Genomic DNA, 23,663 nt, shown 5'->3' on the forward strand with positions numbered 1-23,663 from the left:
TAAAGCCAGTACTGGTCCCGCCCCAGCTCAGTCCAGCCAGCGGCCCAGGGAGCCAAAGCACAAGGCCCTGAACTTCACCATGAATCGCTCCATGGCCCCACGGGCCCAAAAGCCTTCCAGAACCAGAGACCGAGCGAGAACGAGGTCCCAAGGGAGAGGAGGGCGGGGCGCCCGGGCGTCCGCGGTACCTGAAGGGGCGTGGCCTTAAGGAGGGGCGAGGGCGGGGCCTGAGTGTGGGAAACGGTAGGGTCTGGAAGCGGCTGAAGGATGGGAACCTGCGGACCTAAGGGGCTTGCAGGGGCGGGGCCCTTGGAGGGGGCCAGGGAGACAAAGTAGGGACCGGGCCTCGGAAGAGGTGGAGTTGGAGGGCCTGCAGGATTAGAGAGCAGGACTTAAAGGTGTGGCCCGAGGGGGCGAAGTCTGGAGACACCAGGGTCTGCGGGCATTAGAGCAAGTTGAGGCACGTGGAACCTGCACATTCACGGAAGTAAAAGTCTGGGAAAAGCTAGCGGGCAGTGTTTGATAGGCTTAGGTTAGGTTTAGGGCCTGGAGGTGAGGAATCAGGGCGTGGCCTAGGTGAACCGAATCGGCGGGGCTAAAGGAAGTGGCCTGGAAATACAAGGGTTGCCACTGGGAATACTCTGGGCCTGATGGACCGCCAGGTCCTACATAGGCGTGACGACGCTGCGGGTGTGGCTGTGGAGCCCCAAGTTCAAAGCCAAGGCCCTGCTGGGGCACTGAGAGCTGTGTGCCTGGGGCCTGGCACGGAGTCCATCAAGCAGTGTTGCAGTTCTGCAACCACTGAGGACCACCAGGCCCCCGCTGGGGCCTCCGGAGACCTGAGAAGTCACCATGTATGAGAGAGGGCATTTCCACCTGTTGCAATTGCTTGCATAAAAGGGACAGTTCTTGTCTCTCCCATAAGGCCATTTGCACGCCAGTGGAGACGTCTGCCCCACGTGTCGGGGTTTGCATGCAAGAGACAAGTGTTTGGGGCCAAGGTCCATCCAGGATCATCTCTTTCCCATTAGGTTCCCCACCCCACAAATGAAAATTTATTTCTGGTTATTTTGCGGTACCCTTAAATACTGACAACACTGAGCATCACAGGGCAGAAATATCTCTGTGGTGCCAAACAGAATGACAAAGGGTACCTTCTTCAAGCAAGCTGGGTCTCCCTGACCCCTACTTCCATCTCACGTCCGTGGTGAGGCCACATGGAGGGAAATTATCTTCATAAATGGGGTGACTGGTATTCAGAAAGACAGTTCATTGTGAGGTCAGATTTACCAGCCTTGGCAATGGGGATATGAGAGAGATGGGTGAGAAGTGCCACGTGCTGAACCAGCCCCTCCACTCAGGCAATCTCGTGTTCACTCACTTTTTTTTTTTTCGTTTTATGGCCACAGTCCCGGCATATGGAAGTTCCTGGGCTAGGAACTGTAGTTAAGGTCCGTGCCACAGCCACATGGGATCTGAGCCACATCTGTGACCTACACCACAGCTTGTGGCAATACTGGATGTTTAACCCACTGAGCGAAGCCAGGGGTTGAACCCATGTCCTCACAGACACTATATCAGGTTCTTTACCTGCTAGGCCACAACGGGAGCTCCCAATCACTTCTTTCCCAAGCCTATTCCTCTGTTTGTGATTCACCCCTTGGCCCCCACACACCCTTACGCATGTACCTATTCACATTTTGCTTCATTCCTCCTCCTGCACATTCATTCCACAGACCTTTACTAGAGCCCGGTCTCTGTGGGACCCCAAATTCGAGGGCTCCCAAGTCCCAGAAGAGGGCTCCTCCGCTCCTTGTCCTACAGAGCGGCTCCTGTGGGTGGCGCAAGGAGTACATTCATAGGCATTTCAAAACTGGCTTTAAATACTCATCGGGGCGCAACGGGAAAGGACTAGGGTGAGAGCTTGTTACATGTGAGTGGGGGTTGGGGTGCCCTGAGAGAGAAGAAACCCATCCGTCAGGGCAGCTGGGGTGCCCCAACCCCAACCTGGGATAAGGGAACAGAGTAGAGGCCCTCTCTCGAGGGTCCCAGGCCAACTGGGAGCCAGCCCTCCCTTGGAGGTAGATCATCGGGGAGGGAACCGAGGAGGAGCTCCCACGGTGGCGGTGATAGGCGGTCACTTCCTCAGTGGTACTGCTGATAGCTGGGGTAGCCTGGGGCCGGGGTACCCTCCTTAGGGGGCAGCTGGCTGGGGTCCTCCAGGAATGGGGGTGCTGGAGAGGGGAGAATCGGGTAAAGGTGAGCAGAGGAGGCCAGGCAGGGCATCCCCTACCTCTCCCTGAGTGGCTTCGCCAGGTACTCACCATTGCGGAACTGCTGGGCGGTGTAACGAGTGAGGAGGATGCCAACACCTTCAATAAGGGCCAACAGGATGCCCCCCATCATTGCCGAGCCCACCATGGCCAGTGGGCCACCTGGAGGAATGAAGAGGCCGGGGGGAGGAGAGAGGTGAAGGCAGGCAGAACAGGGTGCAATAGGCCGGGGCTGGGGGCCGGGGGGCCAGGGGCACTCACTGCGGGCGGCCAGCACAGCACCGGTCAATGCTCCACTGGTGATGGAGTTCCAGGGATCCTCCTTGCCCCGCAGGCGCACCAGACCGCAGTCGATGGTGGAGAACAGGCCTCCCCACACCGCGAAGCTACCTGGGGGTGGAGGAAGGGCACCAAGGCCTAATCAGTGTTCACAGGGAATCCCAAGAATCTGGGGCATAGGGTCTGGGGACTCCCTAGCCCTGAATGCTCTGGCCAAGAATGGCAAACAGGGGAAAGTCCCCCCACCCCCCCCAGCCGGTCCCTGTCTCTCCTTCAAGCTGTCTTCTAATCGCCATTGGCATCCCCCCTTCACCTTCAAAGGAGGTGACAATTGTTTATAAGCAGGTTTATCTGCTTCTGTGTAGCTTTTCTTTTTTTAAAGGGTTGCATTTATTTTGAGGCAATTAAAAAATTTTTTTAAATTTATATTTTTATTGACTGATTGATTTTGCTTTTAGGGCCACACCCGCGGCTTATGGAGGTTCCCAGGCTAGGGGCCTAATCGGAGCTGTAGCCGCCGGCCTACGCCACAGCCACAGCCACAGCCACAGCCACACCAGATCCGAGCCACGTCTGCAACCTACACCATGGCTCACACAATGCTGGATCCTTAACCTATTGAGCGAGGCCAGGGATGGAACCCACAACCTCATGGTTCCTAATGAGACTCATTTCCACTGCGCCACGACGGGAACTCTCTATGTAGCTTTTAACAGAGCCACTTGTGTGTGGCTATGCCTGTGGGATGTGGCAGTTCCTGGGACAGGGATCGAACCTGTGCCACAGCAGTCACCCGAGCCGATGCAATGACAATGACAGATCCTTAACCTGCTGCTCCACAAGGGAATCCCTAACAGAGCAACTCTGATCTTCATAACTACTGCACAGAATTTGAATTCTGACCGTGGGAGTTCCTGTTGTGGCTTGGCAGAAATGAATCTGACTAGTATCTATGAGGATGCAGGTTTGATCCCTGGCCTTGCTCAGTGGGTCAGGGATCTGGCACTGCCGTGAGCTGTGGTGTAGGTTGCAGACGCAGTTCAGATCCCATGTTGCTGTGGCTGTGTTGTAGGCCAGCAGCTGTAGCTCCGATTGGACCCCTAGCCTGGAAACATCCATATGCCGTGGGTGCAGCTCCAAAAAGCAAAGAAAAAAAAAAATTCTGACCTTGCTTTCAGGGTGAAGCTAACAGGTTAGGAAAGCCAGTTAACAATAAGATAGTTAAAATGTTTACTAAGGTCTCAGGAGTTCCCTTCATGGCTCAGCAGTTAACAAACCCAACTAGGATCCATGGGGATGTGGGTTCCATCCCTGGCCTTGCTCAGTGGGTTAGGGATCCAGTGTTGGTGTGAGCTGTGGTGTGGGTCCCAGACAAGGCTCAGATCCCACGTTGCTGTGTCTGTGGTATAGACCAGTAGCTGTAGCTCTGATTTGACCCCTAGCCTGGGAACCTCCATATGCCGCAGGTGCAGCCCTAAAAAAACGCCAAAAAAAATGTTTACTGAGGTCTTACTGTGTGCCAGGACCTGATCTACATACTGCATATTACTTGATTTCTGAAAATCTAAATCAGTTAATATAATCAAAGTGCTTAACACAGCAACCAGCACTAGTAAGTACTATCTAAGTTTTCCATGAATCACAAAACTGATTGAGGTGGTGACTGTTACTGTCACTGGGTTCAGAGAGGTTAAGCCACCAGCCCAAGCTCACACATCACAGAAGAGCCAGGGCCTGGATTTAAACTCCAGAACTCACCCATATGAAAATTTTGGGAAATATTACTCCCCCCCAGGAGACCCAGTCATGGCTTGGCGGAAATGAATCTGACTAGCATCCATGAGGACACAGTTTCGATCCCTGGCCCCGCTCAGTGGGTCAAGGATCCGGCGTTGCTGTGACACACAGCAAACACAGCTTGGGTCCCATGTTGCTGTGGCTGTGGCATAGGCCAGTGGCCACAGCTCCAATTTGACACCTAGCCTGGGAACCTCCACATGCCCTGGATGTGGTCCTAAAAAGACAAAAATAAATAAATAAATAAATAAATTATTCTGGGGAGTTCCCATCGTGGTGCAGTGGTTAACGAATCCAACTAGGAACCATGAGGTTGTGGGTTCGGTCCCTGCCCTTGCTCAGTGGGTTAACGATCTGGCGTTGCCGTGAGCTGTGGTGTAGGTTGCAGATGTGGCTCGGATCCCGCGCTGCTGTGGCTCTGGCGTAGGCCAGTGGCTACAGCTCTGATTCGACCCCTAGCCTGGGAACCTCCATATGCCGCGGGAGCGGCCCAAAGAAATAGCAAAAAGACAAAAATTTAAAAAAATAAAAAAGAAATGCAGGGCTCAGTGGGTTAAGAACCAGCCTAGTATCCATGAGGATATGGGTTAGATCTCTAGCCTTGCTTGAGATCTTACATAGGCTGGTATGGCCATAAAAAACCAAAAAAAAAAAAAAATTATTCCCCCAGGAATTCTCAGCTAGGCAGAGTTGTGGCTAGAATCTGGACCCCCCGATGTGCATTCTAGACTCAAAGGAGCAGCCACCCCCAACTTTGTTATCACACCTCTTTTGTTTCCCCAAACCTCGCACCTCCAATCTGAGGGGCTCGGATCCTCACAGCGTTGACGCTGCCTCTCAATCGGTGCCGGATTCCCTGGAGGAAAGTGAGGAGGACGGGAGTCAGAGCAGGGTTGAGGTCCACGGCAGACAAGGTTTCTAGCTTTTAGGAGAGGCACTGGGGCTGGAAAGGTAGTAGGGGTGTCAGGGGTAGAGATGTGGAGCAGTGGCCAAGAACTAGGAGGGCTAAGGAGCACCCCCACATAAGTGGCCTGAGATGTTACTCATTCATTCATTCACTTATTCAGTAGTTACTGAGCACCAGTGTGCCAGGCCCCCATGCCATAAGCAGGGTTCCAGCAGTGAACACAGTAGACCTGGCTCCTACCCTCTCAGAGTTCACATAATAGGAGGAACAGATCCTGAACAAGGGTACAGGTGAACCAGATAGCTTCAGACAGCCGCAGGTAATAGAGATAATAGGATGAAGAGCTCTGAGAGTGGCTGAGCAGTCAGTAAAGGCCTCTTTGGGGTTGGGGGCTGAGACCCTGAGGAAGAGAGGGAGAGAGTCGGGCAAAGATCCAGAAAAGAGAGTTCCAGAAGGTGGGGGAGGGACAGGGCTAGAGAGAGAAATTGCAGAGACTCTGACATTAAATGGCATTTCAAGTCATGACATTTGAGGAGTTCCTGTTGTGGCTCAGCGATAATGAACCCGACCAGTATCCATGAGGACTCGGGCTCGATCCCTGGCCTTGCTCAGTGGGTTAAGGATCCGGCGTGGCCCTGAGCTGTGGTGTAGGTCGCAACCGTGGCTCAGATCTCGCGTGGCTGTGGCCGGCAGCTGTAGCTCCAATTCGACCCCTAGCTTGGGAACTTCCACATGCTGCAGGTACGGCCCTAAAAGACCAAAAAACCCAAAAAGTCATACATTTGATGAGATCTCTCAGGAAGGGGGAGGGGGGAGTTGTTCAGAGAGACAGAATTGAGTATGTTCAATTAAAAGCATTTTGTCAATTTTAAGGCTGTCCTCCTCCTGCCAATTAAACTCCTATCACTTCCCTCTAGCCAGGCTTCCAACCCAGTCTGTCTTTAGGTAATATCTGTCTGGCTTTGCACACACACCTTTAAGTTTTGTGATGACAAAACCTTTTGACAGCACAGCATTTCCAAAGAGGAGCTCCAGTTGGGTGGGGGGTGAGGGGCAGAGGTCATGTATGCAGTTCCCCCAAACTCCCAGATCGTGGAACCAGGCCTGGCACATAGTAGGTGGGCAGGCACCAGAATGATTAAGTGCCCGTGACTGGCACTCCAAGCGGTTTTCCCATGTGGGCGGGGCAAGACCCCCGCACCACCCAAGGAAGGTCAGGACTCACGACAGGGGCATTGCGGAAGCCCTTAATGGCCTGGAAGACTCCACCGCCGATAACACCCATAGTGAAGGCTCCACCGCAATCATCCACAATTCGCCATGGGCTGCAAGCGGGAAGGGGAGGATAGGGTTAATGTGAGCCCTCCCCCATGCTATGTCACAAGGACACTTTCCAGCTGGGAGAAACTACGTCACTCAAATGGGGAGCAGCACTTCAAATAATAAAGAGGGTATTTTCCTCCATATTCTCGCAAGAAACAGTGCGGAAGGGGGAAAAACATTAGTCGTTGCCCTTGTCCGCCCCTCTCCTTCACAGCCAACTGGTTTACTACTAGCAAAGATTAAATGACTTGATTGCAAGCAGAGTGGGCACGTTTAAATAAGCGCTACGGAAGTGTTAACAAGCTGGCACTGTAAAGTACAACGGGGGTCGCACCCCCTCCTCCGACAATGAGCTCGTCCAGCCACGCTCTTCCCTTTCTTCACCTTGCACGAGGGAGGAAAAACCTAGCTGCACACCGTGGGGACGATCCGATACCCCCTCCTTGCTCACAGTGGGCTCACCCAAGCCCCGCCTCCATTCACCAAAGGGACCTGGGAAAAACCACGCGCGGTAACCCTGGGGATTTCCGCCTAGCAACACACCACCCCCCGGCTGGAATGGATTCGACCAACGTGTCTCTTTCCGTTAACAAAGAGGGACCGGGGACAAGAGTCAAGGGAAACGTGGAGTGGTTCGTCCTGCACCGCACCATCTCCTTCAAGCACACAGTTGCGGCCCCTCTTAACGGAGCCCAAGTAAGGAAACAAGTGTACGGGAGCGGAAGGAGACAACAAACGTTTAAAAGTCTCCCGAGTCTGGCACGTGGCGCTGTGTAGCCAGCGCCTCCCCCGCCCGCCTCCCACCGCTGGCCGTGGCGCCGCAGCAAGAGTCCCGAGGCCTGTGCCCCTCGCCGTACCAAGGCTCCCGAGCGTACTCCTCCATGGCGCCGGCGTCCGGCCGCGCAGTCTGGCTAAATCCCGGCCGGGCCACACCCCCACAGTAAACGCACACAGGAGCCCGAGCTTTCCACCTATTCCAAGGTAATGATTGGGTCCTTTCGCCAGACGTCAGGCCAAGGCGCACTCTCATTGGCCAGTTAGGTTTCCGTCATCTGTTCTCTGCAGCCCGAGCGTCGCCCAGTTACCTCTAGGCTCGGGGAGAGAGGGCCTCATTCTTTGCCTCAGGAGAAAAAGAGTCGTGGTCCTGGCGATCATAAAGGCGTCGAGAGAGAGGCCGACAGTCTGACAGCCTTCCGCAACCCGCGTGACTGTATTGGTAATGTCGGGGTGGGCGCATTTTTTGGAGCTAGAGGAAACCCTGCTCCCCCCACCCCTGCTCCTTGGTTCCTTCCACCCGGCAGTCTTTGGGGGACGTTGGGTGAGCCCATTTCTGGGGCGCGGGGGAGCGGCGCTTGGCCCCTTCGGCGATGGGTGGAGCCTAGGCCTGGGAGAGGAGGCCTGGGAGAGGAGTCCTGTCCCGGAGCACCCGGCCTGGAGAGGAGAGTTGGCGAGAATTTCGGTGATACTGCCGTTTATCCCTTCCACCTTTTAGCGGGTAGGTTCTGTTGCCCAGCTCCTGGTGCAGGTGGGTAGGTGGGCGTCTAGATGAGTGCATGTTGGGGAGAGGCGCTTGCTTACGAGCTCCAGATTCAAATCCTTATCTGAACTGCTTTTTCGTCTGTCCTTCCCTAGGTCTGTCTGCTACCCGCTATGCCGCTGCCCGTTGCGTTGCAGACCCGCTTGGCCAAGAGAGGCATCCTCAAACATCTCGAGCCTGGTGAGAGAGCTAAGAGCAGATGGGCCTACCATGTGCCAGGCTTGACAGGCACTTCGTTGTTGATATTGCCACTCGATCCCTAGTATGGGCCTACTATATACCAAGCAGTGGGCTGGCAGACATTTTGTTGTAAACAATACGTATTCCTGACGCCGATTCCTACCGCGTGCGCGCGGACGCCTATGGTGGGGGTGGGGCAGGGAATAGACATTTCAGCTTTAGTCGTACCTAATAGTGACAGCTGATGCTTATCTTGGATCTTCGTACGCCAAATTTAATCCAATCGATCCCTGGAAGAGTATCTAAGGATATTAATAGTAAACTGACATCTATTCCAGCCTCTTTTGGACCAAATACAGTGGGAGGAGGCTGATATTTTGTTCTTTACCATACTAGTAGGTAACATTTTTTTCAGATCTACTGTTCAGGCGATATATACCGAATTGTTCACCACTTCAATAACTGACATGTATTTCGGGTCTGCTTAAGTGGCTGGCATATGCATTATGGTTTACAGTATGTAAAATAATGATAGGGGAGTTCCTGTCGTGGCGCAGTGGTTAATGAGTCCGACTAGGAACCATGAGGTTGCGGGTTTGGTCCCTGCCCTTGCTCAGTGGGTTAACGATCCGGCGTTGCCGTGAGCTGTGGTGTAGGTCGCAGACACGGCTCAGATCTGGCGTTGCTGTGGCTCTGGTGTAGGCTGGCAGCTCAGCTCCGATTGGACCCCTAGCCTGGGAACCTCCATATGCCGCGGGAGCGGCCCAAGAAATGGCAAAAAAACAACAAAACAAGGATAATGATAGGATCTATCATTTTGGCCTGCTGTGCTGCCGTTGCCAGTGTTTATACCTTACTGTCATTATAGTAAAAGCTGGCATCTATTTTGGGCTAAGGTGTGGCCATGTACTGGAAAACTCGTTTTCACTTTATTGACAGGTGACATCTATTACAGGTTTGTTGTGTGCCAAGCATAGATCTTTGGTTAATAATACGGATAATGGTCATTGATATTTATTTTAAGCTTACTGAATACCGGGCCTTGTGCCCGTGGTACGTTTCTTACTAACAACACTGATGATTATAGCTGATGATCTATTTTGGACCTATTGTGTGACAGGCACTATGTTATTGCTGAAATAGACATTTCATTGTTAGCTGTATACACAGTTGAAACCTTTGATCGGCCAGCTGAGGTCCAGGTACTCATGTACCTTTTTTAAAATGTTTGGTCTTTTTATGGCCACACCCATGGCATATGAAAGTTCCCGGGCTAGGGGTCGAATCAGATCTGTAGCCGCTGGCCTATGCCACAGCCACAGCAGTGCCAGATCCGAGCTGCATCTGTGACTTACACCACAGCTCACAGCAGTGCCAGATTCTTAACCCACTGAGCAGGGCCAGGGATCAAACCTTCATTCTCGTGGATGCTAGTCGGGTTCGTTATCGCTGAGCCACAATGGGAACCCCCACTCATACACCTTTTTTCTTCTGTTGATAGTAACTGAAAACGGTTGCAGGTCTCAGGAGCTGAATATATTCAGAGCAGTGTTTGGATAAATGCCTTGCTGTCCAAACTTGCTACTCAATATACTAGAATCAGAAACTCCCTATTTGCCAAGCTGGAGAATTGAATGAATTTGGACGTTTTTAGATAAAACCTTTGCTGTTCAAACTAATTTTGTCCAAATAGGTTTGGATAGTGGGGAGTTTCCGTCATGGCTCATTGGTTAACAAACCTAGTTAGTATCTATGAGGACGCGGGTTCAACCCCTGGCTTCACTCAGTGGGTTAAGGATCTGGCATTGCCATGAGCTTCGGTGTAGGTCTCAGGTGGGGCTTGGATCCCGTGTCGCTGTGGCTGTGGCCTGGAGTGGCAACTACAGCTCCAATTTGACCCCTAGCCTGGGAACCTCCATATGCCACAGGTGTGGTCTTAAAAAGACAAAAAGATATATAAAAATAAAAATAGATTTGGATAGCAGGGTGTCACATACTGTCTGAACACAGGAACTAAACAAACATGGATACACGTTTTTTTTTTAATTTTTATTTTTTTTAGGGCCACACCTGAAGCATATGGAGGTTCCCAGGCTAGGGGTCTAATCAGAGCTACAGCTGCCAGCCTACACCACAGCCACAGCAACGCCAGATCCAAGTGGCGTCTGGGACCTACACCACACACAGCTCAGGGCAATGCCAGCTCCTTAACCACTGAGCGAGGCCAGGGATCGAACCTGCAACCTCATGGTTCCTAGTTGGATTCATTTCCTTGCGCCACAACAGGAACTCCGGATACACTTTTTTGTTTTTTTGCTTTTTAGGGCCGCACCCTCGGCGTGTGGAGGTTCCCAGGCTAGGGGTCGAATCAGAGCTACAGCTGCCGGCCTACGCCACAGCCACAGCAACGCCAGATCCGAGGCGTGTCTGTGACCTACACCACAGCTCACGGCAACACTGGATCCTTCACCCACTGAGCAAGGCCTGGGATCGAACCTGCAACCTCAGGGTCCTAGCCAGATTTCGTTTCTGCTGCGCCATGATAGGAACCCCTGGATATATATTTAAATGCATCCCTATCTAAACTCTGAAACCAGATAAGTCTGGGTAACAGTATGTCATAATCTTACCTGAACCCAGAAACCGAACAAAGTTAGGCAGATTTATTTTTGTAAATCCCAATAGTCAGATACTCGCATTTACAGTGTGAGCAGTATTTGCCAGGGGCCCGTGAGACCTGCCCCCCCCCCCCACACATTCACACACTCGGTCCATGTGAATGTGAGTGTCTCTCTCCAGGCCCTGATTGCAGGGTAGGAACATGCAGCCCCCATCCTTACGGCTCTCTTTCCCCGCCCCCCCCCAACCCCTGCCACCTTGTCCTGCCAGAACCAGAGGAAGAGATCATTGCCGAGGACTATGATGATGATCCAGTGGACTATGAGGCCACCCGGTTGGAGGGCCTGCCACCAAGCTGGTACAAGGTGTTTGACCCTTCCTGGTGAGCCTGGGGACCTGGCGGAGGAGTGGAGAGCTGACTTCTGACCTCACCCTTTCCGTGCTAGCCTTGGTTTGGGGTAAATGGGGGCTGCAGGGGAAGCGATCTGGGGATCCGCTCTGTGGGGTCCTGACACGGGGCAGGTCTAGGCAGAGACTGGGGCAGACAGGAGTTGAGGCCACAGAGAGAGAACATCTGTGCCGACACGCCTTTCCTCCTTCTGTCCCTCCCTCCGTCCCACTGTCCTGCAGCGGGCTCCCTTACTACTGGAACGTGGACACAGACCTTGTGTCCTGGCTCTCCCCCCATGACCCCAACTCCGTCGTTACCAAATCTGCCAAGAAGCTCAGGAGCAGTAACGCAGGTGCGTGGGCAGATCCGAGGGGGCCTCGAGTTTCTTCTGGTGGTTTTCTTTCTTTTTTTTTTTTTTTTTTTGGTCTTGCCTTTTCTAGGGCCGCTCCCGCGGCATATGGAGGTTCCCAGGCTAGGGATCGAATCGAAGCTGTAGCAGCAACCGCGGGGGTTCCGAGCTGCGTCTGCAGACTATAACACAGCTCATGGCAACGCCGGGTCCTTCACCCACTGAGCAAGGCCAGGGATCGAACCTCATGGTTCGTAGTCGGATTCGTTAACCACTGCGCCACGATGGGAACTCCTGGTGGTTTTCTGAGAGGGATCGGGATCCCGGGAGGGGCAGGTGCGCCCGACCGCCAGGTCCAGCTGCAGGAGCAGGAGGCTGTTGAGCCGAGGGTGCTGGGGCTGGAGGTGGGCGGAGGAAGGGCACGAGGCTCTCACCGTCTCCAGATGCTGAGGAGAAACTGGATCGGAGCCACGAGAAATCGGAGAGGGGCCATGAGAAATCAGAACGCAGCCACGAGAAGTCAGAACGCGGCCATGAGAAGTCGGAGCGCGGCCACGAGAAATCTGACAGGGACCGGGAGCGTGGTTATGACAAAGTAGACAGAGAGAGAGAGCGGGACCGGGACCGGGACCGGGACCGAGGGTACGACAAGGCGGACCGAGAAGAGGGCAAAGAACGGCGCCACCATCGCCGGGAGGAGCTGGCTCCCTACCCCAAGAGCAAGAAGGGTAAGCGGGGCTGAGGCAAGGGGTGGGGGGGCGCAGGGTAAGGAGACCCTCGCTGGGCTTCACACGAGTGCCCGAGCTTGGGGCTTCTTCCTGGGTTGGGGGAGCTCCGTGATGCGGGGGGGGGGGGGGACTCCTTGTGCCTCCCTTGAAGACCCCACACTGCCACCTGCTCCCACAGCGGCAAGCCGGAAAGATGAAGAATTGGACCCCATGGACCCCAGCTCGTACTCAGACGCACCCCGGTAAGTGATTCATTGCACCGGTGACCGTCCATTTCTTCCTATCTCCTTCCCCCGCCTTTGTCCGGTGTGTGTGTTGGGGGGGTGGGGAGGGGCCTGCCACACTACACACGTTACACATTGCCAACCCTGGTCCTCTGTCCCCTCCAGGGGCACGTGGTCAACAGGACTCCCCAAGCGGAACGAGGCCAAGACGGGTGCTGACACCACAGCAGCGGGGCCCCTCTTCCAGCAGCGCCCCTACCCATCACCCGGGGCCGTGCTCCGGGCCAATGCCGAGGCCTCCCGAACCAAGCAGCAGGACTGAACCTTCCCCGCTTCCGGGGAGGCGGGATGTGGGGGGGTAATAAAAGCTTTTCAGTGGATCGTGTCTGTGGAGCCTGAGCGCTTCTGCTTCTTTCTCTCTCTTGCACTTTTGAGACTTCCCAACCCAAGCCAGCAAGGTGCAAAACATTTTATTTACAAAAACTCACCTAAGAAAGAATGGGGGTGGGTAGGTGGCAGGGACATGGGGGTGGCAGGGGCTGGAGACTGAGGTGGGTGGGTTCTGTCTGGGCCCTCGTTACCCGAGAAGAGTTTAGTCACGTCAGCCCTGCGTAGGAGACGGGGCGGTGGGGACAAGGGGTTCGGTGTGTCCCCCACCCCACCCCACCCCATCCCCCACTAATACTGATTAGAGAGTCTGGCCCTGACTGGGCCAGGGCAAGAAGGGGGAGCGAGGCCAGGCCAGCGTCTTCATTCCCAGCGGCTAGGAACCCTTCACCTTGGTGAGCAACCTGTGGTGGGAATGGGGAGGAAAGAAAAACACAAGAAAGCTGGGGTGGGGGAAGTTCCCATCGTGGCTCAGCGGTTAAAGAACCCGACTAGCATCCATGAGAACTCGGGTTCAATCCCTGGCTCGCTCAGTGGGTGAAGGATCCGGCGTTGCCGTCAGCTGTGGTGTGGGTCGCAGATGCGGCTCGGATTCCATGTGGCTGTGGCTGTAGTGTAGACTGGCGGCTATAGCTCTGATTGGACCCCTAGCCTGGGAACGTCCATATGCTGTGGGTGCGGCTCTAGAAATGGCAAAAAAGAAAGAAAGAAAAAAAAAGATGGAAGCTGGGGTGGGCTGGCAGGCAGGCGTCATGAGCAAGCGAGGGGGACTGGTGAGGCTGGTAGTCCCGGGGTTAGTAACAGAGCCCACGCGGAGACAGCGGGTTCTCTGGGTCAGAAAGCTACACGTGGACTAAATAAATACAACATCTTTATTTGGCATTGGGTATCCTGACATTTGTTCATTACAGTTCCTTAGAAAACAAACCAAAAAAAAAAAAATCAGAACAAATTAATCAAAAATAAAGATCCAATGGCCCTATGTACATATAGCAGAGACAGCCCAGGCATCTCCCAAGCGCAAGTGTGCACTAGGTGCACGCGCGTGCATGCGCGCACACACACACACACACGCACGCACGCACGCACACATACCACATGTACCCTGGGAGACGGTTAAGGGGTTAATAAGCTTTGGGGAGTGCAGGGGCTGCTTCCACATTTCAGCAATTTAAAGACACCCCTCCCCATGAAGGAAGGGGGCCTCTTACAGCCACTGGGGGATCACAAGTGTGGTTGGTAGCTGTATCTCTCCTCTCGCGATGTCTCAGGACACAACCCTGCATCCAGCAGCTGACAGTGTCAGAGATTCCATGAGATTAGGTCACTTCGAGGACCGCCCTTCCCCGCTTTCCCCCACACCCTGAATCAATTCATCTGATTACACCACGAGTCCCCAAACCACGAAAAAAAGGACCCCTACGGCACCCTCCCCTTGAATGAATGGGCTGATGCAAAAACCTCAGCTCTCCCCCTGCTTCCTCTCTCCCTGGGTGCTCATAAGAGGCCCATTTTCAAGTCCCCACGTCAGGGAAGCTGCCCCAAGGCCACGAAAAACTGAGCTGCTAACACGATCCAGTGTGGTCATCAGGGAGGAGGGAGGCCTCAGGCTATGGGAAACGACCCCTCAGGCAGGCATCAGTCATGACTACAGAGCTGTAGCATTTTTGTCCAAATGTGACCCTACAAAGGTAGAGGGGTCGCTGGCAGGGACTCTCCCAGGCAAGAGAGACAGGACACCTCTGGCTGAGGGGGACAGACAAAAAAGGCCTTGAAGGACAATCCCCCCAACCCAGTTCCCAAAGGGGTTAGACTGGGACCGAGGAGGCAGCTCTAAAAACCCCTGGTTTTTGCCCTGCCCTCGTCCCACACCCTTCCGGAAGTCTCAACGACCTGGAAGAAAAGACCCTTCCAACCCCAGAGGAGCCAGGCCCCACCCCCGTGGTAACCTGGGTCCTGCAGATGCCCAGCCCCCTCCACCCAGCACCCCTCCCTGTCGACCCCCCCCACCGCCGCCAGCCCTCACTTCACCAGCACTGACTTTGGCAGAAAGGGCTCCGTGCTGAGGTCTCCGCGGTGGGAAGACAGCTGCGGTGGCGGCGGCTGCCCCGGAGGCTGCTGGTGGGTGCAGGGCCCGGAGGCAGAGGTGGAGGTGGAAGCTATGGCTTTGGCTGCACCGCGGGGAAGGCTGTAGAGGTAGACGGCACCGATGACCAGCCCAGCGCCAAGGGCAAACAGCGGGTCCACGTGGAAGCCGAAGAGGCGGATGGAGGCAACGGTGGACAGCACAATGGACAAGGAGGTGGCAAAGCCCTTGAGGATGTTGTCGGCGTACTTGACGACGACAGCCACCAGGAGGCCGCCGAAGGCCTGGTTGAGCACCACGCCCCAGACAGCAGGTGTGTACCCGAAAAAGAAGCCACGGCGGGCCACAGCAGTGCCCTCGGCCCACCAGAGCCCCACCAGGCCCAGCGCCGTGCCGAAGAGGCCCAGCTGCAGGTTGCGCAGCCACACGGAGCCTGAGCTGCCTTTGAGGATCTTCTCAAAGTAGACACCTGCGAAGCCCGAGGAGAGACAGGAGGCCACGACAGCGGCTAGGCCCGCCCCAGGGTTCTGATCCAGCGGCCGAGGGCCCCCACCGCCGGCTTGCTGGGCCTGCACGATGGCGACGCCGGTGAAGAGGAGCAGCAGGGAGGCCCACTGCAGCCGGGAGAGGCTGCGGTTCAGCATCAGCACGGAGAACAGTGCCGTGGTCAGGATCTTCAGCTGGTACGTCACCTGCGAGTGGCATGTGGAAGGCACTGAGGGCTGCTCCCGGCTCCCCCCACCCCCTGACATGTGCATGAGGGGGATGGTGCCCACTGTGGGCACGATAGAGGGTGGGGGGGGGCACGGGGAGATGCCAATAAAACCCGCAAAAATATCCAGTCGCTGCCCACAGACTGGGATGCAGCTACTAAATAGCTCTGACCGCTTCCGAGAAAGGACACAGGAGGATGGCTGTGCAAGGATGTCCCGGGCCAGGCTCGAGTCCACGTGGCCCAACCCACGTCCTAGCTGCGGGATGAGGGACAAGCACTTGCCCTGTCTGAGGCCGGCCATCGTCGGCATCTGTAACTATGACTGCCGTACATGAAACACCTCCCACTACAGGGAATGCATGAATGGTAAAGACCTTGATGCGAGCCGTATTGGTCTTGGTAAATACGTGTTGATACAAACGAATCTACCACAACATGATGTCAGGAAACGTTTCCATCAAGCTCGCTATGGGCCGGGTGTGGGTCTAAGCACTTCACACGCATTCTTTTTTTTTTTTTTTTTTTTTTTGCTTTTTAGGGCCACACCTGCGGCATATGGAGGTTCCCAGGCTAGGGGTTGAATCGGAGCTATAGCCGCCAGCCTACACCACAGCCACAGCCACGCGGGATCCGAGCAGCGTCTGTGACCCACACCACAGCTCACGGCAACACCAGATCCTCAACCCACTGAGCGAGGCCAGGGATCGAACCAACAACCTCATGGTTCCCAGTCGGATTCGTTAACCACGGAGCCACGACGGGAACGCCTTCACATGCATTCTTTTATTTAATGCTCACGTGTAGACGTGGGCAGTGTTGGTCACATCCAAGTGAAAGATGAGACAATTAAGGCACAGGGAGGTTAAGTCACTCGCCCCAGTATCACACAGCTGGAAAGGAGCAGAGCTGGGATGTGAACCCAAACAGCTCAGCCCCAGAGTCCAGGCTCTTTAACCAACTCGCAAGGCTGCCCGTAAACAGCCTAGAGCTTATCTCCCAAGGGCTCTTCCTAGGTATTAGTTCTTTTAATCATCCCAGCATCCCAGTGAGTAGCTACCAGGACCACTTCCATCCCCAGTTCTCACAGATGAGGAAACTGAGCGGGAACGGAAGGTCCCAGGACATTCTGCAGGAGACACAGCCCCCACTCTCTGCAGCCCTCCCACCCCAACATCCTCTCTCCCCGACCCCGGCCAGTTCCGCTGGAGCCAGGTTGGGCTTGGGGCTCACCTGGAAAGTGGCCGCTGGCAGGTTGGAGATGGCAACATACTGGAGGTTATTCTGCAAGGTGTAGATAAGAGAGGGCACTGCGAGCTTGAGTGTGTCCACGTACTGCACCAGGACGGCCTCGTGGAGGAAAAGAACCAGGTGCTTCACGTTACCTAGGTGGAGGGAGGAGAGACCGTTTTTTTGCACTGACTACCAGAGACGGGGGTCCTCCGAGGGCCGGGACTGGGCCCGGGGCTGCATCTCCCCACCACGCGCTAGAATGAGCTCTGTGCTCTCAGCACGACCATGTCTCCAGCAAGCCTTTCGGGTACTCAGTCTGAACCAGAGACCATCTCTCGCTCGTTGGAGAGCCCACCTACCCGGCACAGAGCTCCAGGGCGAGCCCTCAGCACAGTCTGGACCACGGAATCATCAGCACTGACTAGGAGCCTGGGAACCTTGCGAAGTAGAGTATGGGGGAAGGTTCACGCACGACGTTTCCATGTCTCCTAGTTCCTTCCTGGCCTGAGACCTGCCTGAGGGCAAGGGCCATCTGCCACCTGGCCCTATCTTTCGGTCAGCTCCCCCCGCCCCCCCCCCCCCCCAAGCATGAGCCCTTGTCACAGGGAAGAATGCATGCAGGCTTGACTATGAAGCAGAACATCTAGAAGGGACCTGTTTTGGTCAATAAATGAAAATATGGAGTTCCCGTCGTGGCTCAGGGGAAACGAATCTGACTAGCATTCATAATGACACAGGTTCGATCCCTGGCCTCTCTCAGTGGGTGAAGGATCTGGCGTTGCCATGAGCTGTGGTGTGGGTCACAGATGCGGCTCCGATCCCCCGTGGCTGTGGCTCTGGCGTAGGCCGGTGGCTACAGCTCAATTCGACCCCTAGCCTGGGAACCTCCATATGCCACAGGTGCAGCCATAAAAATACAAAAAAAAAGAGAATACATTCCTATATAATAAGACCTTTGCAAATCTCAATCCACTATCTATCTATCTATCTATCTATCTATCTATCTATCTATCTATCTATCTATCTATCTATCGGCTAACCTATAGCATGGGGAAGTTCCTGGGCCAGGGGTTGAAATCCTACCACAGCGATAATCAGAGCCAGAGCGGTGACAACGCCAGATCCCTAACCTACTGAGCCATGAGGGACTCCTTACTCCACTTTTTTTTTTTTCCTGGTCATTTCAGGGCCGCACCTGCAGCAGATGGAGGTTCCCAGACTAGGGGTTGAATCGGAGCTGCAGCTGCCAGCCTACGCCACAGCCACAGCAACGCCACATCTGAGCTGAGTCTGTAACCTACACCACAGCTCACAGCAACGCTGGATCCAACCCACACTGGCAACCTATACCACGGCTTGCGGCAACAGCAGGTCCTTAACCCACTGAGCGAGGCCAGGGATCAAACCCACATCCTCATGGACACTACGTTGGGTTCTTAACCCACTGAGCCACAACTCGAACTCCCTCATACCTCACTTTTTTGCTGTTCATCTTTTATGGCTCAGCCGAGTGTCCCACCTCAGGGAAAACCCCACAGCCCCCGCACAAGGTTATCACAGAACTCCTGCTGATGCTCATTCACAAAACCCTATCCTTGCCTTTCATGGCATTAACCCCAGGAGAAATTACTGACCTCCAGCCCCTTTCCCAAATTCCCTGGGCCCAGGGGTTTGGCAGGGGCTTCAAAAAAGTGCAGGTTAGAAAGATAACATGGAATACATGCTGTATCTTTTCACACCCCACATATATAGGGAGCTGCACAACATCCCCAAACACATTCATATTTCTGTATTGATGCGTGTACACAACCACATCAAACGAGAAAACAAAAAACATGGAGTTCCTGTCGTGGTGCAGCAGAAACGAATCCGCCGAGGAACCATGAGGTTTCGGGTTCGATCCCTGACCTCACTCAGTGGGTGAAGGATCCCGCGTTGCCATGAGCTGCGGTGTAGGTCGCAGACGCGGCTTGGACCCTTTGTTGCTGTGAGCTGCGGTGTAGGCCAGCAGCTGTAGCTCTGATTGGACTCCTAGCCTGGGAACCTCCATATGCTGCGGGTGTGGCCCTAAAAAGCAAAAAAAAAAAAAGGGTGGGGTGGGGTGGGGAGTTGAAATTGTAGATAAGAGATGAAAGCCTGTGATCAATTTGTAGCTCTGTTGTTTCTCCCCATCTAAAATATCAGCCTTCCAAGGGCAAGATGCCTGTCTGCGCCCCGAACACGTCCACCTCCACGGCCAGAACAGGGCCTTCCACACCGTGTTCGTTGGAACCGTCTCACAATCGATCAAGAACAGCACAGCTGGGTTCCTAAACTGCTGCCTCCCAGGGCCCCAGAGTTATTGAGTGGACGACAATGAGCAACATTTTAAAGAAGAAGGCCTTTACGGGAGGTGTTCAAATTAATATATCAATCCGGGAGTTCCCGTCGGGGTGCAGCGGAAATGAATCTGCCCAGTGTCCAGGAGGATGTGGGTTGGATCCCTGGCCTTGCGCAGTGGGTTAAGGATCTGGCACTGCGGTGAGCTGCGGTGTAAGTCACAGACGCGGCTCAGATCCCGCGTGGCTGGGGCTGTGGTGTGGGCCGGTGGCGACAGCTCTGATTTGACCCGTAGCCTGGGGACCCCCATATGCCGCGAATGTGGCCCTGAAAAGCGAATAAATAAATAAATAAGTATACAAATCCAACTTATAAGTTGGAAACGTAGAGGACAGAAGAACATGTTGTATGAGACCCCTGGGAGGCACTCAGCAAAATCCAGGCTACCGAAAGTCTATAGGACAGACAACCTAATTTCTTCGACAAATTAACTGCAGAGAGAAAAAAGAAAAAAAAAAAAAAGAGCCGGAGGGGAACCTAGAGGTTAGCAGACCTAGAAGCCAGCAAGCAATGAAAAACAGACTTTAAATACACCTGATTCAGACAAAGTTTTTTTTTTAATTTGTATGACGTTTAGGAAATCATTATAAACTTGAACACTGACTGGGTATTTATTTTATTAACCTTTAAAATTATTTTTAGTTTTTTTGGGTTTTTTTGGCTGTGTCTGAGGCATATGGAAGTTCCCAGGCCAGGGACTGAACCCATGCCACAGCAGTGAACCAAGGTGGTGCACTGCCAATGCCAGACCCTTAACCTGCTGGGCCACAAGAGAACCCCTATTATGAATTTTTTTTTGTCTTTTTGCCATTTCTTGGGCTGCTCTCGTGGCATATGGAGGTTCCCAGGCTAGGGGTCGAATCAGAGCTATAGCTGCCGGCCTACACCAGAGCCACAGCAACTTGGGACCTGAGCCGCGTCTGCAACCTACACCACACCTCTCGGCAATGCTGGATCCTTCACCCACTGAGCAAGGCCAGGGATTGAACTGGCAACCTCATGGTTCTTAGTCTGATTCGTTAACCACTGCACCACGATGGGAACTCCTTATGAATTTTTTGATGTATGATTTCTAGATATTGCAGTTATTTTTTCAAATGTACCAAAATATTTATTCAAGATAATAAGGGGGGGGATTTACTTCAAAATAATACTTCATGTGGGACATACCTGGGTATAATAAGGCGGGGGGAGAAGGTAAACAGACATGTAGATTGGTGGTGAGTAGAAATTATTGGTGCTGTATGGCAGAGTGGTAATGAGTTGATAATTGTTGAATCTGGGTGATGGGACATGGATATTTTACTATTTTATTATTTTCTCTGATTTTGTGTTTGAAATTCTTTTTTATTTTTTTGTCTTTTTAGGGCCGTATCCATGGCATATGGAGGTTCCCAGGCTAGGGGTCCAATCGGAGCTGTAGCCGCTGGCCTACACCAGAGCCACAGCAACGCGGGATCCAAGCCACGTCTTCGACCTACACCACAGCTCACAGCAACGCTTGATCCTTAACCCACTGAGCGAGGCCAGAGACCGAACCCACAACCTCACGGATACTAAACAGATTCGTTTCCGCTGTGCCAAGTCGGGAACTCCTGAAATTCTCCATAATGAAAAGTTAAAGAGAAATCAATAAATCACCACGTTAAGTGTCACCTGCTACCTTATGGGCACAAAGTATCTCCCTCCTACAGTGTTCACTGGCCTGCTACAGAGGAGTTAGGCGTATAAAAACGTAGATGCAGCTCTCGTAGCTGAAGGTATAAGGCGCTTCACAGCTTGTAAGTTGCACCTGCACAGTCCCTAGGTGGCTTCATAGACACAGACATACCCCAACAAACCCTCCATGTGGGTGGGGGTACACACACACACACACACACACACACACACACACACAGTCCCACCCAGACTCCAATGCAGCCCCCCTTGCTGGCTCGTACCCCTCTTCTGTGCAAAGAGCAGCAGCAGGCAGGTGAGACCTTTGAGCACTTCAGCCATGACCACAGCAGTGGTGGCAAAGAAGCGGTCCCCAGGCAGCGTGCGGGCGTAGCGGATGCTGAGGATGAGGGAGGCATTCTGGACCACCAGCACGGCTAGGGATATGTATTTGAGGCGCCGGTGAGCTGTGGGGAAAGGAAGGAGCAAGGGGGAAGAAGGAGTCAGAAGCTGCTGCTTGGCCATACCACCACCCTCCCCTGTCCTCTTTCTTTCTTTCTGTCTTTTCTAGGGCCACACCTGTGGCATATGGAGGTTCCCAGGCTAGGGGTCGAATCAGAGCTATAGCTGCCAGCCTACAGCACAGCCACAGCAACACCAGATCCGAGCTGCATCTGTGACCTACACCACAGGTCACGGCCGTGACAGATCCCTAACCCACAAAGCGAGGCCAGGGAACGAACCCACAACCTCATGGTTCCTAGTCGGATTCGTTTCCACTGCACCACAATGGGAACTCCACCCTGTCCTTTTTCAACCAGGATCTTCCTAGCCACTGCTACTTCCTCCTTCTGCCTGCCTATCCTGACCCAGTGTGGGTCTGAGCCCTGCCAGCTTCCACTACCTCAGCCACAGGCAGGAAGAGCTAGAAAGGGAAAAGTGAACAGGCCTCGCCCTGTTCAGCTATACCTGGAATCCTTGCTGAGGTGTCAGGAAATGGGCGGGGCAGGCCCTGGACGCTCACCTCAGCCTCTCTCTCCTTCCACTGAGTGAGAAGCAACCCTGCCCTGGACAAAACAGCAACTGCATCCTCAACTTTTATCAAGTGCTTACTGTGTGCCTATCACTGGGATAAGGGATTTAGATGAATGACTTCAGCAGATCCCTACATGGCTCTGATCGCCAAAGGAACCATAGGTATTCTCATTTTATGGATGAACAAACCAAAGGTTTATATGAAATGATGGCTCTATTTAATGAAGGACTGTCCCATGTGAAGAATGATCCCCTAATACAAGGAATGCGACCACTGTATATAAAGCATGTCCATCTCCTAAGGAACTGTCTTTCTCCCATCTAAATTATTCCATTCCCTTACACTCAGAATGGTCTCTCCTCCCTCTCCTTCCTATGAAGACTGCTTCTTCCCTGACCCAGAATGGTCTAACAAATGTAAAAAATGATTCTCACACTGTCTAAAGGATCGAACCCCATAGTAACTGATTACTCCACTAAGAATGGTCCGGGTCCCTTAACCACACAAGGAAATGTTTCCCTATACACCAATCATCCTCCTACCACCACATATCCCTACCTCCAGCCAAGGAATTATTCCTTGTCCTGCTCACACTCACAATGAACTCTCTGCACTCTAAGGGAGGGCCTGGAACCCTCAGAAGGTCCTTTCTCAGCCATATAAGGAAAGACACTCCCACTGCAACATACAATGAACTCTACTTCCATTAGGAACGTACGGCCAGAACCGTCTTCTCTCCATGTTCTCAAAATGCACTAATTCATATAAGGAAGAACCCGCCCCAGCCTAACACACAATAGCCCCTGTCCCTTTTCAAGGAAGAAACCACCACCCTCGGACTAGCCTCTCTCTTCTGTAAGGAAGTAGTTTCTGCTCTCAGAATGGTATCTCCCTTCTATAAGGACGGACCCCCCCTCCCCAACACACACACACTCAGAATGGTCTTAGGGGTCTTAGCCTCCTCAAAAGGAAATGGCCCCCTACGTCTCAGAATGGTGTCTACTCTCCAGGTGCAGAAGGGACCTCCTCATCATCCTCAGAATGGTCTTTTCCCCGCCCCCAACATACACGTCCTCCCCCCCACCCTCAGCCACAAACACACATAGGTCGGTCCACACGGGATGTTCTCTCTCGCCTCAGTGAGGAACCTTTCTGAACCCCCAGCGATCCTGACCCCCGGCCCGCCACTAACTGCTCAGCCACAGCTTGTCTCACCCGCACTCGCGGTCCCAGGCTCCAACGCCCCCGCGGAGACCGTCCCTGGCCCGGCCGCCGCGGGGGAACCGCCAGACCCAACCGCTGCCATGTTGGCATCTGCCTGGCCCGTCCCCTCGGCAACAGCAGGTTACTTCCGTGTTCGTCACTTCCGCTTCCGGGCCTCCGGGGGGGGTGGGGCGGGGCTAGTGAGTTGACCAGAGCGGTGGCGCTCTTCGTCCGCTCCTGAGCTTTAGTCCCCAAATCCCGTCGGGACCCGGAGGCCGGGCACACGGTCGGCTTGGCGCCCTGCCGTCTTACAGAGCCTCCTTGGCCCATTCCCTTTACTAAACCCGCCTTCGTCTTCTTCGAT

At 53.9% G+C, this 23,663-nt stretch overlaps 3 protein-coding genes across 8 annotated transcripts; 1 reads left to right on the plus strand and 2 right to left on the minus strand.

The window, feature by feature from the left end:
- Positions 1-1,861: 1,861 nt before the first annotated feature.
- On the minus strand, positions 1,862-7,530 carry TIMM17B (translocase of inner mitochondrial membrane 17B). Its single transcript, XM_047764403.1, has 6 exons — positions 7,437-7,530; positions 6,482-6,581; positions 5,142-5,205; positions 2,535-2,663; positions 2,325-2,435; positions 1,862-2,234 (listed from the first exon to the last, which is right to left on the minus strand). Exons 1-6 carry the CDS (start codon positions 7,460-7,462, stop codon positions 2,146-2,148), a joined length of 519 nt encoding a protein of 172 aa, XP_047620359.1. The 5' UTR covers positions 7,463-7,530; the 3' UTR covers positions 1,862-2,145.
- A 113-nt stretch (positions 7,531-7,643) lies between these two features.
- PQBP1 (polyglutamine binding protein 1) lies at positions 7,644-12,992 on the plus strand. Of its 2 annotated transcripts, none has more exons than XM_047764401.1 (7): positions 7,644-8,074; positions 8,212-8,296; positions 11,186-11,297; positions 11,546-11,658; positions 12,099-12,383; positions 12,562-12,625; positions 12,773-12,992. In XM_047764401.1, exons 2-7 carry the CDS (start codon positions 8,230-8,232, stop codon positions 12,927-12,929), a joined length of 798 nt encoding a protein of 265 aa, XP_047620357.1. In that variant the 5' UTR covers positions 7,644-8,074; positions 8,212-8,229; the 3' UTR covers positions 12,930-12,992. The 2 variants fall into 2 exon arrangements, with proteins under 2 accessions (XP_047620357.1, XP_047620358.1); XM_047764402.1 differs by having other exon boundaries at positions 7,644-7,795.
- A 69-nt stretch (positions 12,993-13,061) lies between these two features.
- SLC35A2 (solute carrier family 35 member A2) lies at positions 13,062-23,457 on the minus strand. Of its 5 annotated transcripts, none has more exons than XM_047764399.1 (5): positions 23,312-23,457; positions 21,345-21,527; positions 17,026-17,177; positions 15,036-15,182; positions 13,062-13,398 (listed from the first exon to the last, which is right to left on the minus strand). In XM_047764399.1, the coding sequence occupies exons 1-5, from the start codon at positions 23,400-23,402 to the stop codon at positions 13,204-13,206; spliced, it is 768 nt and encodes a 255-aa protein (XP_047620355.1). In that variant the 5' UTR covers positions 23,403-23,457; the 3' UTR covers positions 13,062-13,203. The 5 variants fall into 5 exon arrangements, with proteins under 5 accessions (XP_047620355.1, XP_047620350.1, XP_047620352.1 ...); XM_047764394.1 differs by having other exon boundaries at positions 15,036-15,772; positions 23,312-23,450; XM_047764398.1 differs by lacking the exon at positions 13,062-13,398 and adding an exon at positions 22,030-22,122 and having other exon boundaries at positions 14,868-15,772; positions 23,312-23,452.
- Positions 23,458-23,663: the final 206 nt, after the last annotated feature.

The sequence above is a fragment of the Phacochoerus africanus genome, chromosome X (genome assembly GCF_016906955.1).
Source record: "Phacochoerus africanus isolate WHEZ1 chromosome X, ROS_Pafr_v1, whole genome shotgun sequence".
Classification (NCBI taxonomy): Eukaryota; Metazoa; Chordata; class Mammalia; order Artiodactyla; family Suidae; genus Phacochoerus; species Phacochoerus africanus.